This window comes from Acartia tonsa, chromosome 4, assembly GCF_053477335.1.
Source record: "Acartia tonsa isolate MP-2025a chromosome 4, ASM5347733v1, whole genome shotgun sequence".
In the NCBI taxonomy this organism is placed as follows: Eukaryota; Metazoa; Arthropoda; class Copepoda; order Calanoida; family Acartiidae; genus Acartia; species Acartia tonsa.
Window position 1 is genome coordinate 28,817,563 of NC_137263.1, and position 22,200 is coordinate 28,839,762.

Below are 22,200 nucleotides of genomic sequence, written 5' to 3' on the forward strand. Positions count from 1 at the left end.
CTATGAGTTAAATATTAATAAGGTTATATCCAATTCAGAAACAGCGGCGAAGAAAAAAAAGTATATTTCTATAGGAAAAACTAAAAAGTAGTAGGAGACGGTGCTTATTTTTTATTACTTATATAATTTCGACCTACCCTAGTGCTAAACAACCTTCATCTTAAGTTTTTAAAGAGAAGCTTTTCTATAATTAGGGCCGATCCGTCAGTCCTATTAATGTAATATGTCCTTAAATAGTATTACCTATGTATTTATGCAGTTTTTCAACAAATTTACTTACAATTTTGTTTATACTTTAGCAATAATAATCTGCTTATTAAGATCTGGCACTCTACAAGTGTTTATGTTCGTTTGTCCTTCAATTTCAGAGCTTCGCTTTTATGGATGTTGTCATCCTTGTTTTTCTTTATATTACCTATATATATATTCTTCTTATGAATGATAGAAAATATTTTTAGGCCAAAGTTGAGATGGAACAAGCAGAAGAAGAGACCAAGATGACATATCAGAAGAAGAAGGCTTTGGGCGCGGAAAGGAAGGAGGCAAAGGCAGAAAAAGAAGAGGCGGAGAAGTACCAAAGACTTAAGGTACATACATAATATATATTAAATTGAAATTATCCAGTACAGCTCTTGATAAGATGTTGCTGGAATCAAACATTTCTAAAAACTGAAATGTTTAAGGCCACTAGGTGAAAAACATCAGAACTTACATGTTATGTCCGCACATTGTTAGAATCATCATAAGTTTTACAAATAATCGTAAATGATAAAGTTAGAATAATGTAGTTATATATGTACGCTAGTATATATCTGTTCAGTGTTCATTACTGAGTCAGGGTCGCTGCTGTTTTTTTACTTGTGCGTAAGCAGATAATATTTGGGGGTATGGGGCAGTATTAATGTTGAGATCCATCCCATAAATCCAATTTAATTAAATATTAGGAAGCTGAATTAAAACTTGTTATTTACTAATAGTTAAAGATCGTAATTTATCGTGATTTTTTTTGGGTGTTATCTGTTTATTAAAAGCAATGCTTTGTAATGTAATAAAAATACTAATAAAGCAATCTTCTGCTTTTTTATTATATTATTAATCTTATTGATGTTTTATTTGATAGGATGATATGGAAGAAAGACAAGTTGAACTCCAGCTCTTTAAACTTTACTACAATGAGAGAAATATTGCTGCTTTCAAGGAAAGTCAAGTCAGATAGTAAAATACAAATTATTATAGTGAATATTACTTATTTTAAACAAGTGGCTGAGCCTTTAGTCTCTTAGAGACTCGGAATAAGAGGAGAAGATAATGGCTCCTCCAATTTTTAGATTAGATCTTAAATTAAGAGTTACTGAATGGGATTTATCTTACTTGACAGTGACAAATTAAACTTGAATCTATTTTAAATAAGGATTTAACTGCATTCAAATTAGGTTCATAATTTCCGCAGGGGTGTATATTCTGCACAAGATTTATTTTTTTTCCCCTGCTACAAATTTTTTTATTTTTCTTCCCCCCCTAGTTTTTTCTCACCAAGTAGGGGGAAAATGGAAAAATATTTAAAGAACTCTATATTTTATTTATTTTATCCCTCCTACCACACATTTTTTAAAGTTTTTTTCACCAAGGAGGGGGGGAAATAGAAAAAATGTTTTCAGTTTTCTTAATTGTTACATTTTTTTTCCCTCCAACAACCTATTTTTTATTTTTTTTTTCCCCCTGAGCAGGGGATCCCATGTAGAATATACACCCCTGCATTTCCGTAAAAACATATCTGACTTTTTACTTTGGTCTGTGTAGGATAAAATAGAATCCAAGAATAAAGAACATGATAAAATAGACAAGAAGAAGGAGAAGGCTGAAGAGAAGCTGCGCGATGTTAAAAAGAACACTGGCAAGAACACACGCGAGTATGAGAAGGTTATTGCCGACATCAGAGAGAAAGAAGCTGAGATATCCAAAATGAAGCCAAGTTTTATCAAGGCTAAGGAGAAGAGTGCCCATTTGAATAAGAAAAAGGAGGGAGCAATTAAAAGTTTGGATCAAGCTAAAAAGGCTGAGGATTCTCACAAGAAGGTATTTATAAAAACAATGTTGGTTAGTCGTAAGTGCAAATTAAGTTTTCGCGCCAGTTTTAGAAGAAATGATCTGGAACAAAATCTTACCTATGGATTTATTAATTGTGTATTGAAACTTTAGATTACTTTAAAAATACAAAGATTGAAGTCTCAGCTATCTCCTAGTTTCATTGTAATAGGATTAAAATCACGATATCAAAATTCATTTATGCCATTCCTTTCTCCCAACAAATCCGTATCTGATTTTGGCTAGGAAAATCTTGCATTCAGATAACTTTTTTTTTAGGACGTACAAGAAATGGAAAGTGAACTTAGACAACTGGAGCGCAAGAAAACGGAATTCGAATCTGAGGCTAGGGAAGAATCTGCCTCTCAGGGGAGAAGTGTCCAGTTGGAGGATGATCAGATGGAAATGTACCAGAATCTCAAAGATCTGGCAACAAAGGAATCTTCCAGGTAAAATAAAAAAGTTTTCTGACAAAAGAACATAATCAAGATATAAGTAAAGGGGGGGGGGGGGGGTATTATATACATACAATCGCAGACAATAGAACTAAAAATTTTATTTTCTATGCTTCTATCTTATATTTAGAGTTAAATAAGTGATACCTTTCTGAAGGAGGGTGTAAGTTGTCCTAGGAATAATTTTTTATTGATACACAGAAGCTAATGACTAATCACTTACACCAGTGTTAGGGCAATAGCAAAGACATTAATACCTAAGAAAAAAGAAGTATAATCTATCATCACTTACACCCGTGTTAAGGCAATAGCAAAGACATTAATACCTAAGAAAAAAGAAGTATAATCTATCATCACTTACACCCGTGTTAAGGCAATAGCAAAGACATTAATACCTAAGAAAAAAAGAAGTATAATCTATCATTATCATTAGACTCTTATGAACTGAAAACATATTTTTTTACATATTTATTAGTGATGGCAATCCGTCGAATTTTTGGGCCGGATTCGGATTCCGGATTCTTAAAGAATCCGTCAAAAAAAGTGGCGGATTCCTTGCGGATTCCGGATTCTTATTTTTGGCGGATTCCGGATTCTAGCAATATAATACAAGGAATTTTAATTTTTTTAGCAAATATTCAACATAAACCTAGTATATTTACTAAAAAAAATACTATGGGTCAATGCTGGAAGATGCTTAGAATCACTTGCTCTTGTTCGTGGATAGTCCTCTTTAAGTGCTACATATGTCCTAAAAATCAATGTTCTTGGTGTTCTCTATAATTCACTTCCGAGAATCGAACCAGATTTAAAAAGATATTATATATAATGATGAAAATCTTTGCCTTCAAAGAGGAGGAGTTGAAAGAAAAAACTCAAGACGCTAATTTTAGCCTACCAAATAAGAATCCGGAATCCGCTATTAAAAAACGGATTCCGGATTCGGATTCCAAAATTGGACAAAAATTGGGCGGATTCCGGATACGGATTGGCAACCCTAACATTTATACAATATACATTATATTAATCTATACCTATAGATAATTTTTTTTGCATTTATGAAAATGATTATATCTTTCATGATATCTTTTATAATCCTATTAGGCATACTATCATGAATATTTCAATAAATACATTTTTTCTTAAAAGATGTTATATTATTAATGACTAGTAGCTACGCCTCCTGCCACTAGAGGCAATTAATGGAAGGAATAGGGGAATTCAACGTTCCACTTTCAATTTAGTTTTAAAAGGAAAAGAAAAATAAATTTCTTAGGGGGTTATTTTTTCTAGAGGCGATTTTTCTTGGGAGGGTGGAGGTACCCTCACCAAAATTTTCATGGACATATGAGAAGCTTCACTGTATAGGTACTAGGATATCCGTATCAGTTTAGTGGTTAGCGAGATCCTACGCTACACAATGAAAAAAAAATAAACGTTATATAAAATTTCAGGTACACATCTGAACTTGATTCCATCAACAGAGAACAGAAATCTGATCAAGACAGACTCGACAATGAGTTGCGTAAAAAGCTGGACATTGAGGGCAAGTTGAAAAGCAAGGGCCATGAACTGGAGGAGGCTCAGAAGCGCAAGGCTAAGCTGGAGGATCATATTAGGGCCAGTGAGGCCGCTTTAGACGAACAGAAACGTACTATGCAGGTTAGATTTTAAGATTTAGAATAACTTTTAGGTACCTAGTTGGTTAGTTTGATTTAAGTTGTTGACTGAATTTTATTTTTATAGAACATTACAATTACGTTATTAAGGCCAACTGCAATGTAAATTTATCTATATAGATATTACTTTTGAAATTTGTTTTATAATATTAGGAGTTGAATGGGGACGTTGGTTCCTCAAAGGAGCGTATAGCTGAGCTACAAGCTCAACTAGATGAAGTAACCAATGAGCTTGGTGATGCAAGGGTTGACAAACACGAGGATAATAGACGCAAGAAGAAACAAGAAATTGTTGAGAACTTTAAACGATTGTATCCAGGAGTATATGACAGAATGATTAATATGTCACAGCCTATTCACAAGAAGTACAATGTTGCCATTACTAAACAGCTGGGTAGATACATGGAGGCCATTGTTGTTGACACTGAATCTACTGCGAGACAATGCATTCAACATCTGAAGGTAAAAATGATTCATGAAAATATATTTATTAGGGTTGGCAATCCGAATCCGGAATCCGCCCAATTTTGGAATCCGAATCCAGAATCCGTTTTATAATAGCGGATTCGGATTCTTAATTGGTAAGCTAAAATTAGCGTCTTGCGTTTTTCTTTCAACTCCCCCTTTTTGAAGGCAAAGATTGTCATCATTATACCTATATAATATTTTTTTAATCTGGTTCGATTCTCGAAAGTGAATTAAAGAGAACATCAAGAACATTAAATTTTAGGACATATGTAGCACTTAATTTTTTTTTTTAAAGTCTTATAAATATTGCTAGAATCCGGAATCCGCCAAAAATAAGCTTCCGGAATCCGCAAGAATCCGCCATTTTTTGGACGGATTCTTGTAAGAATCCGAATCCGGTCCAAAAATTTGGCGGATTGCCATCCCTAATATTTATGCTGTAGTATGGATGTTTTTTAAGGTTTAATTGCTCAGGGAGGGAGGAACGTAAAAAGTAAAAAGAAAATATACAGCAATTATTCCCCCACATTTATTAAATCTATGCAAATATAAACATATACAGTTGTTCAATTTTAGGACCAAATGTTAGAGCCTGAAACTTTCCTCCCCTTGGACTATATTCAAGCAAAACCATTGAAGGAACGTCTTCGTAATATCAGCATTCGTGGCGTCAAGCTTCTCTATGATGTTATCAAATACGACATTCCTGACATCAAACCTGCTGTTCTATTCGTAACAAACAATGCGCTAGTGTGCGAGACTCCAGAGGATGCCATGAAAGTGGCCTATGAGATGGAGGACGGACAGAGGTATGATGCTGTTGCTCTGGATGGTACCTTTTACCAGAAATCTGGTATTATTTCTGGTGGTTCAGTGGATCTGGCACGTAAGGCCAAACGTTGGGATGACAAGCAGGTCTCTACACTTAAGGCCAAGAAGGAGAAGCTCAGCGAGGAACTCAGAATTGCCATGAAAAACTCCAGGTGATAATTACGATAGTCGTTTATATTTTTAATAATAAATAATAGATTCTTTTTGTTTGAAAAAAGAAGAAAAAAAACATTGGTGGGAGGGGGGAGGTAATTTTTTCCTCGTGCTAAATTTCTTTATTTCCCACCAAATAGCTAAACACTTGCCATGAAACAAGCATATACGATTTTTTACCCACATAGACACTATACACATTACACATGTTATTAGGTAATATCTTTACAGAATAGGTAAATAGGAACATAATTTTTTTTTCTTCAGGAAAGAGTCAGAAATCCAGACCATTCAATCTCAAATTGAGGGTAAGGAAGCTAGGTTAAAGTTCTCTCTGACAGACAAAGAATCCACAAACAAGAAGATTGACAAGCTCACCAAGGAGATGGACAAGATGAGGGTTGATAGGTAAAATATAATATTTATCTATCTCTAATTTTTTTCGGCGAAATTAAGGGAACTACTAAATACATTAACTAAGCACAAATTCAAGCATCACAATACTAATTTTAGATACCTTCTTTCTATCATTAATAAATTCTTTTTAGAGCTTAAAACTAATTTCAGAGAAAAGCTTGTACCCGCCGTACGGGACATTGAGAACGTGATGCGCGAAAGAGAGGAACAAATTGAGGAAACTAAGGTGCAGATGAACACTGTTGAGGATCGTGTGTTTAAAGACTTCTGCAAGAAGATCGGTGTCAAGAATATCCGTCAATATGAGGAGAGAGAGCTGGGCAAACAACAAGAGAGGTTGAAACGGCGTGTGGAGTATGAGAATAATATCAACAGAGTAAGCACACAGCTTGAGTATGAGAGGAAGAGAGAGGAACAGCTGCGCACCAATGTGGATAAGTTCGAGCGAATGGTTCAGGATATAGAGGATCAGCTGGAGGCAGCCAAGTCAACAGAACAGTCACAGATGCAACATATTGATACAGGTAAGATAATATTATGGCTCAATTCTTTATAATAAACTTGTAATACCTCTGGTTGTTCTTGTTTCTAGGAGTGTATTTTATACTTATAAGAATCTGAATCTTAGAATAATTCTAAATATCCTATACTTTTAACATATTACAATTATCACTCATATACTTTAGCCAATTCAAGATATTTCTAGAAATGTTTATGCAATAAAAGTAAAAATTATTTGTGCTTGTTAATTAAATATATCTTAAGGACTTCAACAAGTAAATATTTTTTCTAGAATTGAAAGAGGTAGAAAAGTTGAAGTCCCAGAAGCAGTATTTGAAGGCCGAGGTTGATAAGATGGAGGATGAGGTGAACAATGCCAAGAAAGACGTACAAACAGTACAAAAAGAGCTAGCGGGTATAAGCAAGTCCATCAGCCAGCTAGAGGTAATTTATTAATGGCAGAATACGTCATGCATATTAAATTTAAGTTTACTCGTTATCTACATAATTAGCATAATAGGTTTTTGTTATAATTTTTATAGAATACGAAAGGATTTTAGTAATAAAGTAAATAATAAGAAGGCTGTTATGTTGTATTTTACATTTTAATAGCAACTTAAGTAGTTGTTTACATATGATTTATCCATGCTAAGGAATTATTTTTGCTTTGGTACCTAATTTATTATATTCACTAGCGGCTTCGCCCCTAGCCTCTAGGGGCTTTGCCCCTAGAAAAAAAATAATTTTCTGCACCAGCACCAGCAGCACCAGCTGCACCACCTGCACCAGCAGCACCAGCTGCACCAGCAGCACCAGGAGTATTTTTTTGGGGGGGGTAAATTTTCATTTTTGGGGGGGTTGGGGGTGTCCCACCCCCCAAGAAAATAGCTTAAAACCACCACAGGACCAGTAGGTATATTCCCTGAAGAGTAGAGCCCATTCGGTTCAGCGGTTACCGAGATCTTAAGCTTCAGACGGACAGACGGACAGACGGACAGACAGACGGACAGACATCGTTCTACTTTGTATTATAGATAAACAAAATAACACATTTTGGATTAAAGTACTCATACTTAAATCAAATAAAACATTAAGTATCATTGACAAAACAAACTTTAAACTATTTTTTTCTTTTCAGGGTTCCCTGGATTCAGAGCGCGCCCAGCGCCACACAGTATTAAAGCAGTGCAAGCTGGACAACATCAAGATACCAATGAAGAAGGGAAGACTAGATGATATTGATGACGAGGGTGATGATGCTAGTATTGAGGTGTCTGCCAGCCAACCTAGCCATGTCATTTATGAGAAAGAGGAGAAGATTAAGATAGATTACAGGTGCTTAATTTTAATATTGTCCTACCTGTTTACTGATTATACCTAGCAGACCCACATTTTATGCTTGTTAAATTAGCGATAACAAAGAAAATCTTCAATCGACCTATCATTGATTCATGAAACTAAATAATTGATATTATAATATTTATTAAATTAGTATGTTGACTGACAACCTTCAAGACCTTGATGAAGGTGATGTTAGAGAGGTGGAGAAAGGTCTTATCAAACAGATTAATGAGCTAAACAATACTATCCAAAGAATTCAGGTATTAAAACTAAATATTTTGGCATTTTACAGGAAAATATTTTTACTAGGTATGCAATCTTAATGTTCTTAATGCAAAGATTTATGTCAAAAATATATTACATTACTTTCCTTTAACAAATGCAAAATTTCCTCAAAACCTCAGACTTATTAGCGGGTATAGCTGTAAGAGAACAAGGCTGACACTTAGAGAATCATAAATAAAGGTATTTTAAAACTGAAAGGATTTTATTTTAGGCACCTAATATGAAAGCCATTCAAAAGTTGGAGGAGGCAAGAGAAAAATTAATGGAGGCTAACAAAGACTTTGAGGGTGTGCGACAACGTGCTGCAAAATCAAAACAGAAGTTTGAGCGTATTAAGTCCGAGCGCTGCAACCTGTTTACCAAGTGCTTTGAGCATGTCAGTAATACTATTGACGGCATATACAAGTCCTTGGCTATGAACCAATCTGCCCAGGCATTCTTGGGACCAGAAAACCCTGAAGAGCCATACCTAGAGGGAATTAATTATAATTGTGTTGCTCCTGGAAAGCGTTTTCAGCCGATGTCCAACTTGTCTGGTGGTGAGAAGACTATTGCTGCCCTAGCCCTGCTATTTGCTATTCACAGTTACCATCCAGCTCCATTTTTTGTTCTTGACGAGATTGATGCAGCGTTGGATAATACTAATATTGGCAAGGTAAGAATTATTACCTTCTAATTTGTCATATCTTTGCAGTTTTTTAATTTGATAATTTAAATTAGAATTTAAGCTTAAGTCAAGAAGTTTTTTTTCTAAATTCCAAAAGTTTTCATGAAAATTAATCTTGTGTTTTTAGGTTGCTGCTTATATTCAAAGTCAGCGTGAAAAGATGAACATAATTGTGATTAGCTTGAAGCCAGAGTTCTATTGCAGGGCAGATGCATTGGTAAGTTTAGATTGTTTAACAATAACATTAAAAAAAATTAACATGCCTTTATAATTTATGTTAAAGAGTGTCAGGATTATTATATCAGTGTTTTGATAAAAATAATGAGAAATTTAGGTACAGATATCAGGAACTTAGGAAGTTCCATTAAAATTAATGCCATTGATTACCTAGCATAAACTTTTTTTTTATTTCTGATATTTCCCCAAGTTACTATTTAATTTTTTTATTACCTTTTCCTGTTTCTGTAATCAATAAAACTTAGTTTTTTTTATTTATTTATCTACTTCTGTAACCATAATATAGTTAAAGGACACGTTATTTTTACTTAATAATTGGATCATGGAAAAAAAACAAAGTCATTCCTTAATTAGGACAGAAGTCACCTTCCTAGGAAGGACATAAGTAGACTTCCTTAAGTGAGAATTTGTTAGATGAAGGGCATAACTTGCCTCCCTTAACAAAGATTTTGCAAGATTGAGGACATAAGTAGCCTCCCTTCACCTTACAAAACCTAGCTTTTTGATCCTTCACATAGCAAAATCTTGCATAAAATAGCTTTTTGGTCCATCACAAACCAAATTCTTGCAAAACATAGCAAATTCTTGGAAAACTTAGCTTTTCTGTCCTTCACATAGCTAATTCTTGCAAAACATAGCAAATTCTGGCAAAACATTGCAAATTCTTGCAAAACATTGCAAATTCTGGCAAAACATTGCAAATTCTTGCAAAACATTGCAAATTCTTGCAAAACATAGCAAATTCTTACAAAACATAGCAAATTCTTGCAAAACATAGCAAATTCTTACAAAACATAGCTTTTCTGTCCTTCACATAGCTAATTCTTGCAAAACATAGCAAATTCTTACAAAAAATAGCATATTCTTGCAAAACATAGCAAAGTCTTACAAAATATAGCAAATTCTTGCACAACATAGCAAATTCTTACAAAACATAGCAAATTCTTGGAAAACATAGCAAATTCCTGCAAAACATAGCAAATTCTTGCAAAACATAGCAAATTCTTACAAAACATAGCAAATTCTTGCAAAACATAGCAAATTCTTGCAAAACATAGCAAATTCTTGCAAAACATAGCAATTTCTTGGAAAACTTAGCTTTTCTGTCCTTAACATAGCTAATTCTTGCAAAACATAGCAAATTCTTGCAAAACATAGCAAATTCTTGCAAAACATAGCAAATTTTTACAAAACATAGCAAATTCTTGCAATAGGGGTCTCAAACTCAAAAACGAAGTTTCAGCGCGATCCGACCACCGGTTCTTGAGTTACGGTGACCTGGTCAAATTTTTGAAGAAAAAATATTTAGGTGACACCAAGCGTACCTACTGAGAGGACACCAGGTTGAAAAATTTTTGGACTTAGCCAAATTTACTAAGGATTTGAACCATTTCCCAAATCTTACCGTTGGTACCAAGGACACCAGGTCACCGTATCTCAAGAACCGGTGGTCGGATCGCGCTGAAACTTCGTTTTTGAGTTTGGGACCTTTACTGCAAGAATTTGCTATGTTTTGCAAGAATTTGCTAGGTTTTGCAAGAATTTGCTATGTTTTGTAAGAATTTGCTATGTTTTGCAAGAATTTGCTATGTTTTGCAAGAATTTGCTATGTTTTGCAAGAATTTGCTATGTTTTGCAAGAATTTGCTATGTTTTGCAAGAATTTGCTATGTTTTGCAAGAATTTGCTATGTTTTGCAAGAATTTGCTATGTTTTGCAAGAATTTGCTATGTTTTGCAAGAATTTGCTATGTTTTGTAAGAATTTGCTATGTTTGTAAGAATTTGCTATGTTTGTAAGAATTTGCTATGTTTTGCAAGAATTTGCTATGTTTTGCAAGAATTAGCTATGTGAAGGACAGAAAAGCTAAGTTTTCCAAGAATTTGCTATGTTTTGCTAGATGAAGGACATAAGCAGCCTTCCTAATGTAAGAATTTGTCAGACAAAGGACATAAGTCACCTCCCTTAAGTTAGATTTTGTTAGATGAAGGACATAAGTAGCCTTCCTTTAGATCAATTTCCAGTGACTTCTGTCCTAATTAGGAATGACTTTGTTTTCTTTCCATGATCCTAATAATTGATTTTTATCTAGATTGGTATTACGACTCAGCCTCGCACCATGGATGAGAAAACTAACAGTGGAGCTCTTGTATCAAGTGTGTATGGTCTAGATCTGACCAAGTACCAACCTATAGGAGTAGAAAACTGACAAGAGGCCGCCCCACCCCCCACATACCAGCCTACGTATCAGAGATGATAATGGAACGTGGTGTCCCACCCTACATCTAAAATATTTATATCTAACTATTGAACTTTCTTTGGCTCGATTTCTTTTAAATTCATTTATTTATCTTAAAATATTGATATTTTACTTAATTTTAAAGAAAGTTATTAAATATATTGAAAATTATTAATGTTATTATCTTTCATCTATATCTTCCAAGTTTGTATTGTATTTATAATATCTTTGTTATTTTGATAAGTAAAGCATTTAAAATTCAATATTTTTGTGTATTATTTATTCACCCATTTTACTCTTTGATTAAATGCTACATGTAACAAATGATCTAAACATAACTAAAATATTATCAAAGTGAATAAAAAAGTATATTTGATACATTTCCACTTTTCTGACAAAAGTTAATATTGTGAACAAATAAACCAGAATATTTAATAATATTTCATGAGTGACCTGAAAATTTGACATTGTAAAAGTCCTGTAATTTAATGTAATAATGAATTTAAACTTGCATGTTTTTTTTTATTCATTACTGAAGTATAAATAATTATCGTAAATTAGCGTAAGTGTATGTGTTTGTAGAGGTGAAAATGTCTAATGAGTCTGAAGTGGAAGGAACTCCTATGTTGGGACCTTTACCCCTAGAATTACAACAGATAAAGGCTCAGTCAGCTTCACGGGCAGCTCTAATACCTAATCAACCAACAACCAGGTTCCTTGATTTCTTATAAAGTAACAGGATGTGTGTGTAATGTATACCCTACATAAAATAGCCATACTAGGTATATTCACAAGAAGAAAAAAATAATTTGAAACAAATTTGCTTTTTGTAGCATTCGATGGTATTTACCGTAATATTTAGATTTTTTCAGAAGATTTACTAAGAATTAAATTCTTGGCCTCGCTGCTGGAAGGTACTTTGATCATCTTTAATTTTTCTCGTTCGTACATTTTGCCCTTTTTTAATATCGCAAACTAAATATTAAAATACCTCTTATTTTTAGACGGAAGAGTGAAGAGGTTCGAGAAAGAAATATCCTTAAAATCCGACGGCGGAGTTATAACGATCTTTCGCCAGATGACTCGGCTAAACGGAGGAGTTCTAGAGCAATTAAACGGCGAAAGTTTGACGATGAGTTGGGAAGTAGTCTGTTGGTTGTATCTCCTGGCCCGAGTGGAAATCAAATTAATTCTCCCTTGCTACCCAGCGGATCTGAAACACGAAGCCGGAACTCGTCACTTTGCCTGGCTGAACCAAGCACACCTACACTCACAACACCAGATGTTGTGTCAGGGATGTTGTATTCATTTTATGTGGGATACTTAAAAAATTGTATGTCACTTTAATTTTTAGGTACTTATTTTTGAATGTGCAAAATATCTGCTTTGAAAGAATGTTAGTAGCGCAAGCTACTCTACAATTAGGGTAGGGCTGTGTACGATAGGGAACGTTAAAAAAATTAATTTCTCAGGCTATGAACTATAGAGTTATTATTGTTTTCGTTTTATTTGCAAAAACAACATCTAAAACCAGACCAAAAGCTAAAAAAAATGTTCCGTGACAAACGGAAACGACGAGGTCGAAAGGAGGACCTTGTAAAAGACTTGGGAAGGTGGAAACCAACCGATGATTTAGCCTTGATTACTGCTGTTGAACAATTAAAAGAACTTGTTCTTGTTTACAAAGGTTACTTTACAACGAGAGAAAAACTGAAAAAAGATTACCTACACAATTTTTTATTTATTTATGTACGTTTTATTTGGCTATTGATATAAATTCAAAGTTTATATGTACAGAACATAAATAACTTGGTAAAAAAGTTTAATTAACAGATTTAACAAAGAAATCGTTGTAATTGTAATAACAAAAAGGAGTTAAATTTTCTTGTCACTTCACCTTGTCAGAAATCCAAGAGAGATGGTACAATATCATGTTTGAACCTGTGGTTTCACAACTAGCCCTTCAGGTAAAAATAAATAGTTAAGCAAAAATGTTGATATTTGCCTTTCCAAAAAGTCATTTTAAATGTCTACTTCTGAGACTTAACATCTTATTTTTTGTTGCTTTAACCCTTTAAAACTGGCACCAGGTCGTTGTTCTGATTCTTCAGGATTTTTAAGTTCTTAATATACTCAAAGCTTTGCGTAATGTATGTATAAAATCAAAAATATTTCTAACTCGTGTTTATGAATAATTTTCATTCTTTAAACAGAAAAATTAATGAGGTCACTAATGTTAAGGCCAGATAAATTTTGTGAATCTTCTATTGTTATTAACTAACCGATAATAATTATGATAATTTGTCTTTAAATTTGTATAGGCAATAAGAAACCTTAAACCAGAACTTGTTCACAAAGTGATGATACAAGCACCATTTTCAAAGGAATTGTTCTTTGTTACAGATATATTTTATCAAGTTAAACATTGAATGTAGATATGAATGTTTTATGTACTGTATAAGAAAGTTTGTAGTATAGAATTTACTTTGTCTGTCCGTCCATAAAGCGATTGGGAAAATGTTTTTATCGGCTGCTATTAAAGCTAGACTTTTTATAAATCCCCTTGCAATAGAGTATCCAGCACAGGACATACTTAGTCCGTCAACATAACGGTCATAATAAAAAATATTTACTTTTGACAGGTTTTCTGATTTTATATAATTTGATAATCGCACATTCTCTCACTTTTTTTCGTATTTAATGTCCATCTATGATTTTTTGTGCTTCGCTACTTGTGGATGCTGTCATCCATGTGTCATATAAAATTCAAACTTGCTTTATTTTAAGTTTTATGAAAGAAACGGAATCAAGCTTTTTATTTAATAAATATTTAAAATAAAAAAACAAATTGACAAAAATGTTAGGAAGAGGAAGAGATGCTATGTACAGCTGATACTAAATCTTTAGAAGCTAATCCTAGCAAAGGAGTTAAAGAATTTACTAACTTATTGAACAGTAAACCTGAAGTCTTTCATCCTTACAGGCATAACATTAAATATGTTGATTTATGATTGATAGTGTTCACACACTCCTTAGGGATTTGACTACAAAGTTATGTACATTATTTCTGTAATTTTAACAAAACTTCTTAAAATCAAGGGTATAACATACCGCCACCAAGAAATTGACGAAGTTTTCAAAATATTAGAATTATCTAGGTACCAAAGTGTGTTCTATTTAACCCCTTACTTTAAAATTTGCTAGGGTAACTTATTAAAATTAAATAAAAGTCTTTTTTTAAAATAGATTTAAGTGCATTACTTTTATTAAATACATATTTATAATTTTTGGAATTAAACGGTAGTTAAAAAAAGAACCTAAAGTATTTAATGATTATGTTGTTAAAGAACCGGTTCATCCTTGTATACACATTGGCAGTACCTTAAATTTCACAACCTTCTTCGAGACCAAACAGTCAGACCAATGCCACGACCCGAGCAGGCACAGCAAATCCTCGAGTTTCACGAAGGCGAGGAGCTTGTTGTTGACGCAGATCTTCTTGAACCTGCCGAACAGAGTACCATTAAAGAGGTGCAAACAGCTGAGCGACAAGCAAAGTTAGAAATGCGCAAGCTTGAGGCGGAGGTGTCAAGGTGGCAGGTGCTGGAGGATCAGGCACTGGGCTCCAATACCTCTGATTTTGACAACCAAACTCTGGCAGTTCTCCGAGGTCGGTTGGTCAGGTATCTGATGAGGTCAAGGGAGATTACTGTGGGTCGGTCAACCAAGGATGTCGTGGTTGACGTGGACTTGGGTCTAGAGGTTAGTATACACTTATTTTTATTTGTAGATATTCTAGAATTTTGGTATTTAATCAATGACAATTATTTACCAGTGCTGACTTAACAATTAACATAGCATTAGAAAATAGTTTAAGGGTGTAACTCACAATTTATAGTTGTTAAAAATAAAACCTTTGGGTCTTATTGTGTCAAGAGCAGAATGCAAAATATAAAACTGACTAGGGTAAAGCGGGGCGAACTCTGTGCTTTTTTCGTTTGTTTTTTTTAAATGGGACCAAGACAAGTAGAAAGATCTCGGAAAAGTCGATCAGGTCCTAAAAGGACGTAAACCTAGGACTTTGGGAAGTTTGTCAAAGTTGATCTCAAAAACGGCACAGACTTCGCCCCGCCTCGAGGCGAAGTCGGTAGGGCATTTTCAAGCTTCAAAAAATCGATGACGTATTGATTTCATACAGCATGCCCAAAAGGTAAAAGTTGCTAAATGTAATAAAGAGTAGGGTAAGGCGGGGGAAGTTTCGGTAAGGGGCTATTTTCGGTAATTTCTACCTACCTTCATTAAATGACCTTTTTCTCCATGTTCCTTTCAAATGACAGAAAAAAACATAAAAGCAAATTTGTTCCTTATTAAATTGCCTACAAATGAATTTTTTGTGAGATGAATATTAAGGGTACTTATTGGGTCTCAAAGTCGGACGAAAATTTTTTTTTCTTCAAAAATTTTTTAGTAGGTGTGTAAAGATCGACGTACACAAAAATTGGTAAGACCTAGAGCTGATCCGGAAAAACCTTTTGAACTAAGAATTGCCCGCTCTTTCCAAATCTGTTGAGAGCTTTAAAATCGGGGTAATATTTTTTTCAAAAATGACCAAAGTTGGCGCCGGGGGAAATTTCGGTAATTTCAAAAGAAATAAAAATTCAACTTTTAAGGTCATGTTTTCATGTTTTCTTTTGTCAAATCTATTATTCCATATGGACTTTTTAAGAATTAGGCCTAAAAATGAATAGAACAGATAAAAAACAAAAAAAAATTAATTTTATTTTTTGAAGCAAATTTTTGCGAGGAAAAAATCAAAAATTTTTTGTGGTTAATCCCAATAACCTATACTAATTATGATTTATTACGCTTGTTTGGTCGTTTGGCCTTTTTTCATCGATTTTTTTAAGGTTAAAATGTAGTCAAGATTTTTTGCAAAGATGACACTTTTGCTTCAAATTCGATTATTGAGGTCAATTTTTAATCAATTTTCATGTTTTTTGGTCTAAATCTATAGTTCAATGTGAGCTTTTTTAGGATCAGGCCTAAAAAGTAATAAAATACGTTTTTTTCTTATATTAATTTTAAGTTTTTTAAAAAAAAAGGGGGGGGGGCGTAATGACATTTATTCGTAATCCGTGAGCAAAATGGTCTAAATATTTAGCTAGACCCTTCAAACTTGGTATATAAGCCTAGTCCTATAGGTATTACATCTTAATGGCAAAAAAATCCAAAATTTTTTATTTTAAGGTTAGGTTAGGTAAGAAAAACCCTGCGAAAATGGGGTTTTTAGGCTTTTTTGGGTCAATTTTAATGTGGAAACTTACCTTAAATTGTTTTTTCTTAGGGTTTTAACTTAAATACACTGTATCTATTCATATGGACATTATTTAAGATGATTCAGCAAGTCGGGGACCGACCCCAGGGGGCTAGGTGGGTGGCCCACAGGGGTAAAGTGCATTTTTCCCAATACATATGTTGTGATACATCTAATTATAGGTTTTTTAGGTCAAGGAACTCAAATTTAGAGCTAAAATAAGCATCAGACTAATCTGAAGCTAGCCCCAGCGGGCTAGGATGGTGGCCCGCAGGGGTTAAGTGCATTTTTTCCAATATATATCTTGTTATATATCAAAATATAGGTTTTTTAGGTCAAGAAACTCAAATTCTGAGCGAAAATTAGCATTAGACTAACCTGAAGCTAACCCCTTCCCCCCGGGCTAGGTTGGTTTTCTGCAGGGCTTAAGAGCATTTACCTAACCTAACCTAGAAACTTACTTATAATTTTACTTGGTTTTTTTTAATAACTTTGTCTATTAATGAGGACTTTATTTAAGATAATCCAGCAAGTCGGGAACCGACCCCAGCGGGCTAGGTTGGTAGCCCGCAGGGCTCAAGTGCATTTTTTCCAATATATATCTTGTAATATATCAAAATATAGGTTTTTTAGGTCAAGAAACTTAAATTCTGAGCGAAAATTAGCATAAGACTAACCTGAAGCTAACCCCCCCCGGGCTAGGTTGGTTTTCTGCAGGGCTTAAGAGCATTTACCTAACCTAACCTAGAAACTTACCTAAATTTTTACAGGTTTTTTCCGTGTATAAACTGGGTCTATTAATGAGGACTTTTTTTAAAAATTATCCAGAAAGTCGGGGACCGACTAATCTGAAACTGAAGGGTGGCCTGCAGGGGTTAAGTGCATTATTTTCCAAAATACATCTTGTGATATATCAAAATATAGGTTTTTAAGGTCAAGAACTCAAATGCAGAGCTAAAATAAGCATTAGAATAATATGAAGCTAACCCCAGCGGGTTAGTTGGGTTGCCCACGGGGCTTAAGTGCATTGTACTTAACCTAACCTAGAAACTTACATTTAATATTATTTTTTTAGGTTTTGTTTCTCAAATAAACTATCCATTCATGAGGATCTTATTTCAGATGATCCAGCAAGTCGAAGACCGACCCCAGCGGGCTAGGTGGGTGGCCCGCAAGGGTTAAATGCATTTTTTAGAAAAAGTATGTGTTGTCATACATCAAATTATAGGTTTTTTAGGTCAAGAAACTCAAATTTACAGCTAATAAAAGTATCAGACTAATCTGAAGCTAGCCCCAGCGGGCTAGGTGGGTTGCCTGCAAGTCTTAAGTGCATTTTACCTAACCTAACCTGGAACTTTACTTGTTTTTTTAGGGTTTTTTTCTGGAATCAACTGTGTCTATTTATTATTTAAGATGATCAAGTCAGCGACCGACCCCAGCAGGCTAGGTGGGTGGCCCGACAGGGTTAAGTGCATTTTCAAAAAGTATGTGCTGTCATACATACAATTATAGTTTTTTTAGGTCCAGAAATTCAAATTTAGCAGACTAATCTGAAGCTAGCCCCTGCGGGCTAGGTGGGTTGCCTGCAAGGCTTAAATGCATTTTACCAAACCTAACCTAGAATCTTACTTTTTTGAAGGTTTTTTGATTAAATAAACTCTTTATGAGAACATTATTTAAGAGGATCCAGCAAGTCGGGGACTGACCCAGGCGGGCTAGGTTTTACATAGATACACAGTGTTCAGTCCTAAAGCCACCATTTAAAAGATTCTTCAGACAGGAGGCTGACCCAAGGAGGTCCCCAACTTGCTGGATCATCTAAAATAATGTCCTCATTCATAGACACAGTTCATTCAAGGAAAAAACCAAAAAATAAGTAAGTTTCTAGGTTAGGTTAGGTAAAATGCACTTAAGCCCTGCAGAAGATCTACCTGGCCCACAGGGGTTAGCTTCAGGTAAGTCTTATGCTAATTTTAGCTCTGAATTTGAGTTTCTTGACCTTAAAAACCTATATTTTGATATATAACAAGATGTATATTGGAAAATAATGCATTTAACCCCTACGGGCCACCGCCCTAGCCCGCTGGGGCTAGCTTCAGATTAGTCTTATGCTAATTATAGCTCTGAATTTGAGTTAACTGACCTAAAAAACTTATAATTAGATGTATCACAGCATATATATTGGGAAAAATGCACTTAACCCCTGCAAGCCACCAACCTAGCCCGCTGGGGTCAGTTCCCGACTTGCTGGATTATCTTAAATAAAGTCCTCATTAATAGACAAAGTTTATTTAAGAAAAAACATGTAAAAATATAAGTAAGTTTCTAGGTTAGGTTAGGTAAATGCTCTTAAGCCCTGCAGAAAACCAACCTAGCCCGGGGGGGTTAGCTTCAGGTTAGTCTAATGTTAATTTTCGCTCAGAATTTGTGTTTCTTGACCTAAAAAACCTATATTTTGATATATAACAAGATATATATTGGAAAAAATGAACTTAACCCCTGCGGGCCACCAACCTAGCCCGATGGGGCTAACTTCAGATTAGTCTAATGCTTATATTTGCTCTGAATTTGAGTTCCTTGACCTAAAAAACCTATAATTAGATGTATCACAACATATGTATTGGGAAAAATGCACTTTACCCCTGTGGGCCACCCACCTAGCCCCCTGGGGTCGGTCCCCGACTTGCTGAATCATCTTAAATAATGTCCATATGAATAGATACAGTGTTTTTAAGTTAAAACCCTAAGAAAAAACCATTTAAGGTAAGTTTCCACATGAAAATAGACCAAAAAAAGTCTAAAAACCCCATTTCCGCAGGGTTTTTCTTACCTAACCTAACCTTAAAATAAAAAATTTTGGATTTTTTTTGCCATTTAGATGTAATACCTATAGGACTAGGCTTATATACCAAGTTTGAAGGGTCTAGCTAAATATTTACACCATTTTGCTCACGGATTACGAATAAATGTCATTACGCCCCCCCCCCCCCCTTTCGAAAAAAAAAATCGAAAATTCGCGTCTTTCAAAAAAATTCATTTTTAACATAGAAGGAATAGTCCGATCATTATGAAATTTTTTGTGGATAATCCCTATAACCTATACTAATTATGATTATTTATGTTCGACTGGCCGTTTGGCCGTTTTTCATTGATTTTTTTTAGGTTGAAAAAAATTACCGAAAATTTCCCCGCTGGTGGGGAATTTTCGGTAACTTTTTTGCGGTCAATTTCGGCAAACTTCTAAAAGTCCTAGGATAACGTCCTTTTAGGACCTGATAGTCCTTTCCATAAGCTTTCTACCGGTCTTGGTTTCATTTGAAAATATTATTTACCCCATTTTTTTTCAAAAAAAACGAAAAAATACCGAAATTTCCCCCCCCCCCCCCTTACCCTATGCACAAAAATTTTTATTAAGATAGGTAAATTTTTTCTACAAAAAAAATAATTTTTCCGAAGTACGCGAAATTTGACTTTTTTTCCGAAATTTTTTTTTTTGATAAAAAACATAAAAATACTTCTAGAAAAAATAACTTTTTATGACTTTTAAGGCCTGATCCTTAAAATTCAGGCAATTTTGAATAGATTTGGCCAAAAAAAATTTGTTCTATTAGCAAAATTAACTGAATAATTCAAGTTGAAAAAAAAGAGAAGTTTGGCAAAACCTGTGGTCGATTTTCCAGCTTCAAAAAACCTATGACATATTGATTTAATTACAGCATGCCCATAAGGTTAAAGTTGCTTTGTTTGATTCTTAAAAAGAGCATTAAAAAAAAAATTTATGAAGATCGGACATTTTTTTCTACAAAAAAAATAAAAAGAATCAAAGTACGAGAAATTTGACTTTTTTCTCGAAAATCTCACTTTTTTTATATAATATTGAAAAAGTTAGTATAAAAAGTGAAAAAAAACGAGTTCGCCCCGCCTCATAAAAAGTCGATTTTAGAATAAACTATACAAGCTTTTTTAAAGTTTTAAACGGAAATGGATAGCCCATTAGATTCTTAATAAGTCCCCTGTCGACGTCTAAGCCTTAGCTCTTACCTTTTTTTGTCCAACTTACCGTGTTTCCGACCAAAGCAAAAAAATCGAAAATTTTTTTTGTCGTACGACTTTGAGACCCAATAAGTACCCTAAAAATTCATCTCACAAAAATTTGATTTTATGTTTTTTTTCTGTCAGTCGATTAGAACATGGAGAAAAATGTCATTTAATGAAGGTGTGTAAAAAAATAAAGACTTCGCCCCAATACCGAGATCGCCCCGCTTTACCCTACAATGGTTTTTAAAATTAATCAACTTACAATAAAGGTTACTTTTTTTGTTTAGGGTCCTGCTAGTAAAATATCACGAAGACAAGCTGTTATTAAGTTAAAACACACAGCTGAATTTCACCTTGCAAACGAGGTACTTTAATTTATGTCTTACTAATCTCACTCCAGCTTTAAGTAGGTAGTAAAAAAATATACCTGTTAGGTTTGTCTTTAAAGAGGACTATCCACGAACAAGAGCAGGTGATTCTAAGTACCTTCCAGCATTGATCCTGAGTATTTTCTTTCAGAATATAATAGGTCACTATCAATAATTAATATATTGACGAGAAAATTTATGTTTCACCACTTCAAGTTGAAGAAAAGTAAAAAAATGTCCACCATTTTTCGTTAAAGTTCTATCAAACGTTTTGTTGAGTTCGGGGTGTCTTTAATTGTCCATGTTGTTAAATGATAAAAATTAAAAAAAGTCAAAAGCACATTTAATATATCTCATATGTATGTTTAAATTAATGCTAATATGGATTAATTTAAAATCTATATAACACGAATATTCGCATATGTATCCTCAAATATCCATTTCATTAAAAGAATTAGCTTCATAAAAGTTTTCAAAATCAATTAAAATACCTAAAAAAACATGGTGAAACATAAATTTTCTCTACAATATATTAATAATATATGTTGACCTATTATATTCTGAAAGAAAATACTTAGGATCAATGCTGGAAGGTACTTAGAATCATGTGCTCTCGTACGTGGATAGTCCTCTTTGTTAGATGTCCGCCTCCCTAGCAACAATTTTTGCATAACTTAGCCATTTTGCATCGGACTTTTGGGAAGTATCAGTAGGCGTGATTCTGTGTAAACAATTTTAAGTTTTGTGTTTTTAACTCAATATTCACTATCAGAATGTAATATGATGCCGCTCTATTTGGTTTATAACTACGTCTTTACACAACTTTTTTAAAAATTTTATATTCTTTAATAGGGAAAGCGAGCGGTAATTGTGAATGGTACCCCAGTTTTGATGGGAGAGTCAATTCTTCTACAGAATAACGCTGTTGTACAATTCTCTGGTCTCACCTTCATATTTATAGTCAATCTAGAGCTTATACAGGCAATCAGAAATGAATCATCAAAGAATAGTTTTGTTAAGTCATTATTTTGATATCTATGATTCATTTTTTTTGTCATTTTCATACTTTTGGTAAAGATAAAAATGTCAAAATTCTATAATTTTCTTGTTACTTCTTGTTGTTG

General features: G+C 33.9%; 2 protein-coding genes across 2 annotated transcripts in view; both read left to right on the plus strand.

Moving 5' to 3' along the window:
• SMC1 (structural maintenance of chromosomes 1) overlaps positions 1-11,939 on the plus strand; it is a 15,897-nt gene extending 3,958 nt beyond the window's left edge. The window contains exons 4-18 of the mRNA XM_080157332.1: positions 459-587; positions 1,121-1,196; positions 1,799-2,076; positions 2,365-2,534; positions 3,995-4,202; positions 4,373-4,681; positions 5,264-5,670; positions 5,939-6,079; positions 6,239-6,612; positions 6,882-7,033; positions 7,728-7,924; positions 8,082-8,190; positions 8,427-8,870; positions 9,010-9,099; positions 11,210-11,939. Of these exons, the coding sequence (XP_080013458.1) occupies positions 459-587; positions 1,121-1,196; positions 1,799-2,076; positions 2,365-2,534; positions 3,995-4,202; positions 4,373-4,681; positions 5,264-5,670; positions 5,939-6,079; positions 6,239-6,612; positions 6,882-7,033; positions 7,728-7,924; positions 8,082-8,190; positions 8,427-8,870; positions 9,010-9,099; positions 11,210-11,326 (3,201 nt within the window). The 3' untranslated portion in view covers positions 11,327-11,939. The remainder of the gene's footprint in view (positions 1-458; positions 588-1,120; positions 1,197-1,798; positions 2,077-2,364; positions 2,535-3,994; positions 4,203-4,372; positions 4,682-5,263; positions 5,671-5,938; positions 6,080-6,238; positions 6,613-6,881; positions 7,034-7,727; positions 7,925-8,081; positions 8,191-8,426; positions 8,871-9,009; positions 9,100-11,209) is intronic.
• On the plus strand, positions 11,898-22,173 carry Rcd5 (microspherule protein Rcd5). Its single transcript, XM_080157334.1, has 9 exons — positions 11,898-12,068; positions 12,361-12,647; positions 12,888-13,043; positions 13,229-13,323; positions 13,678-13,738; positions 14,219-14,339; positions 14,704-15,118; positions 20,996-21,073; positions 21,929-22,173. Exons 1-9 carry the CDS (start codon positions 11,947-11,949, stop codon positions 22,106-22,108), a joined length of 1,515 nt encoding a protein of 504 aa, XP_080013460.1. The 5' UTR covers positions 11,898-11,946; the 3' UTR covers positions 22,109-22,173.
• The last annotated feature ends 27 nt before the right edge of the window (positions 22,174-22,200 follow it).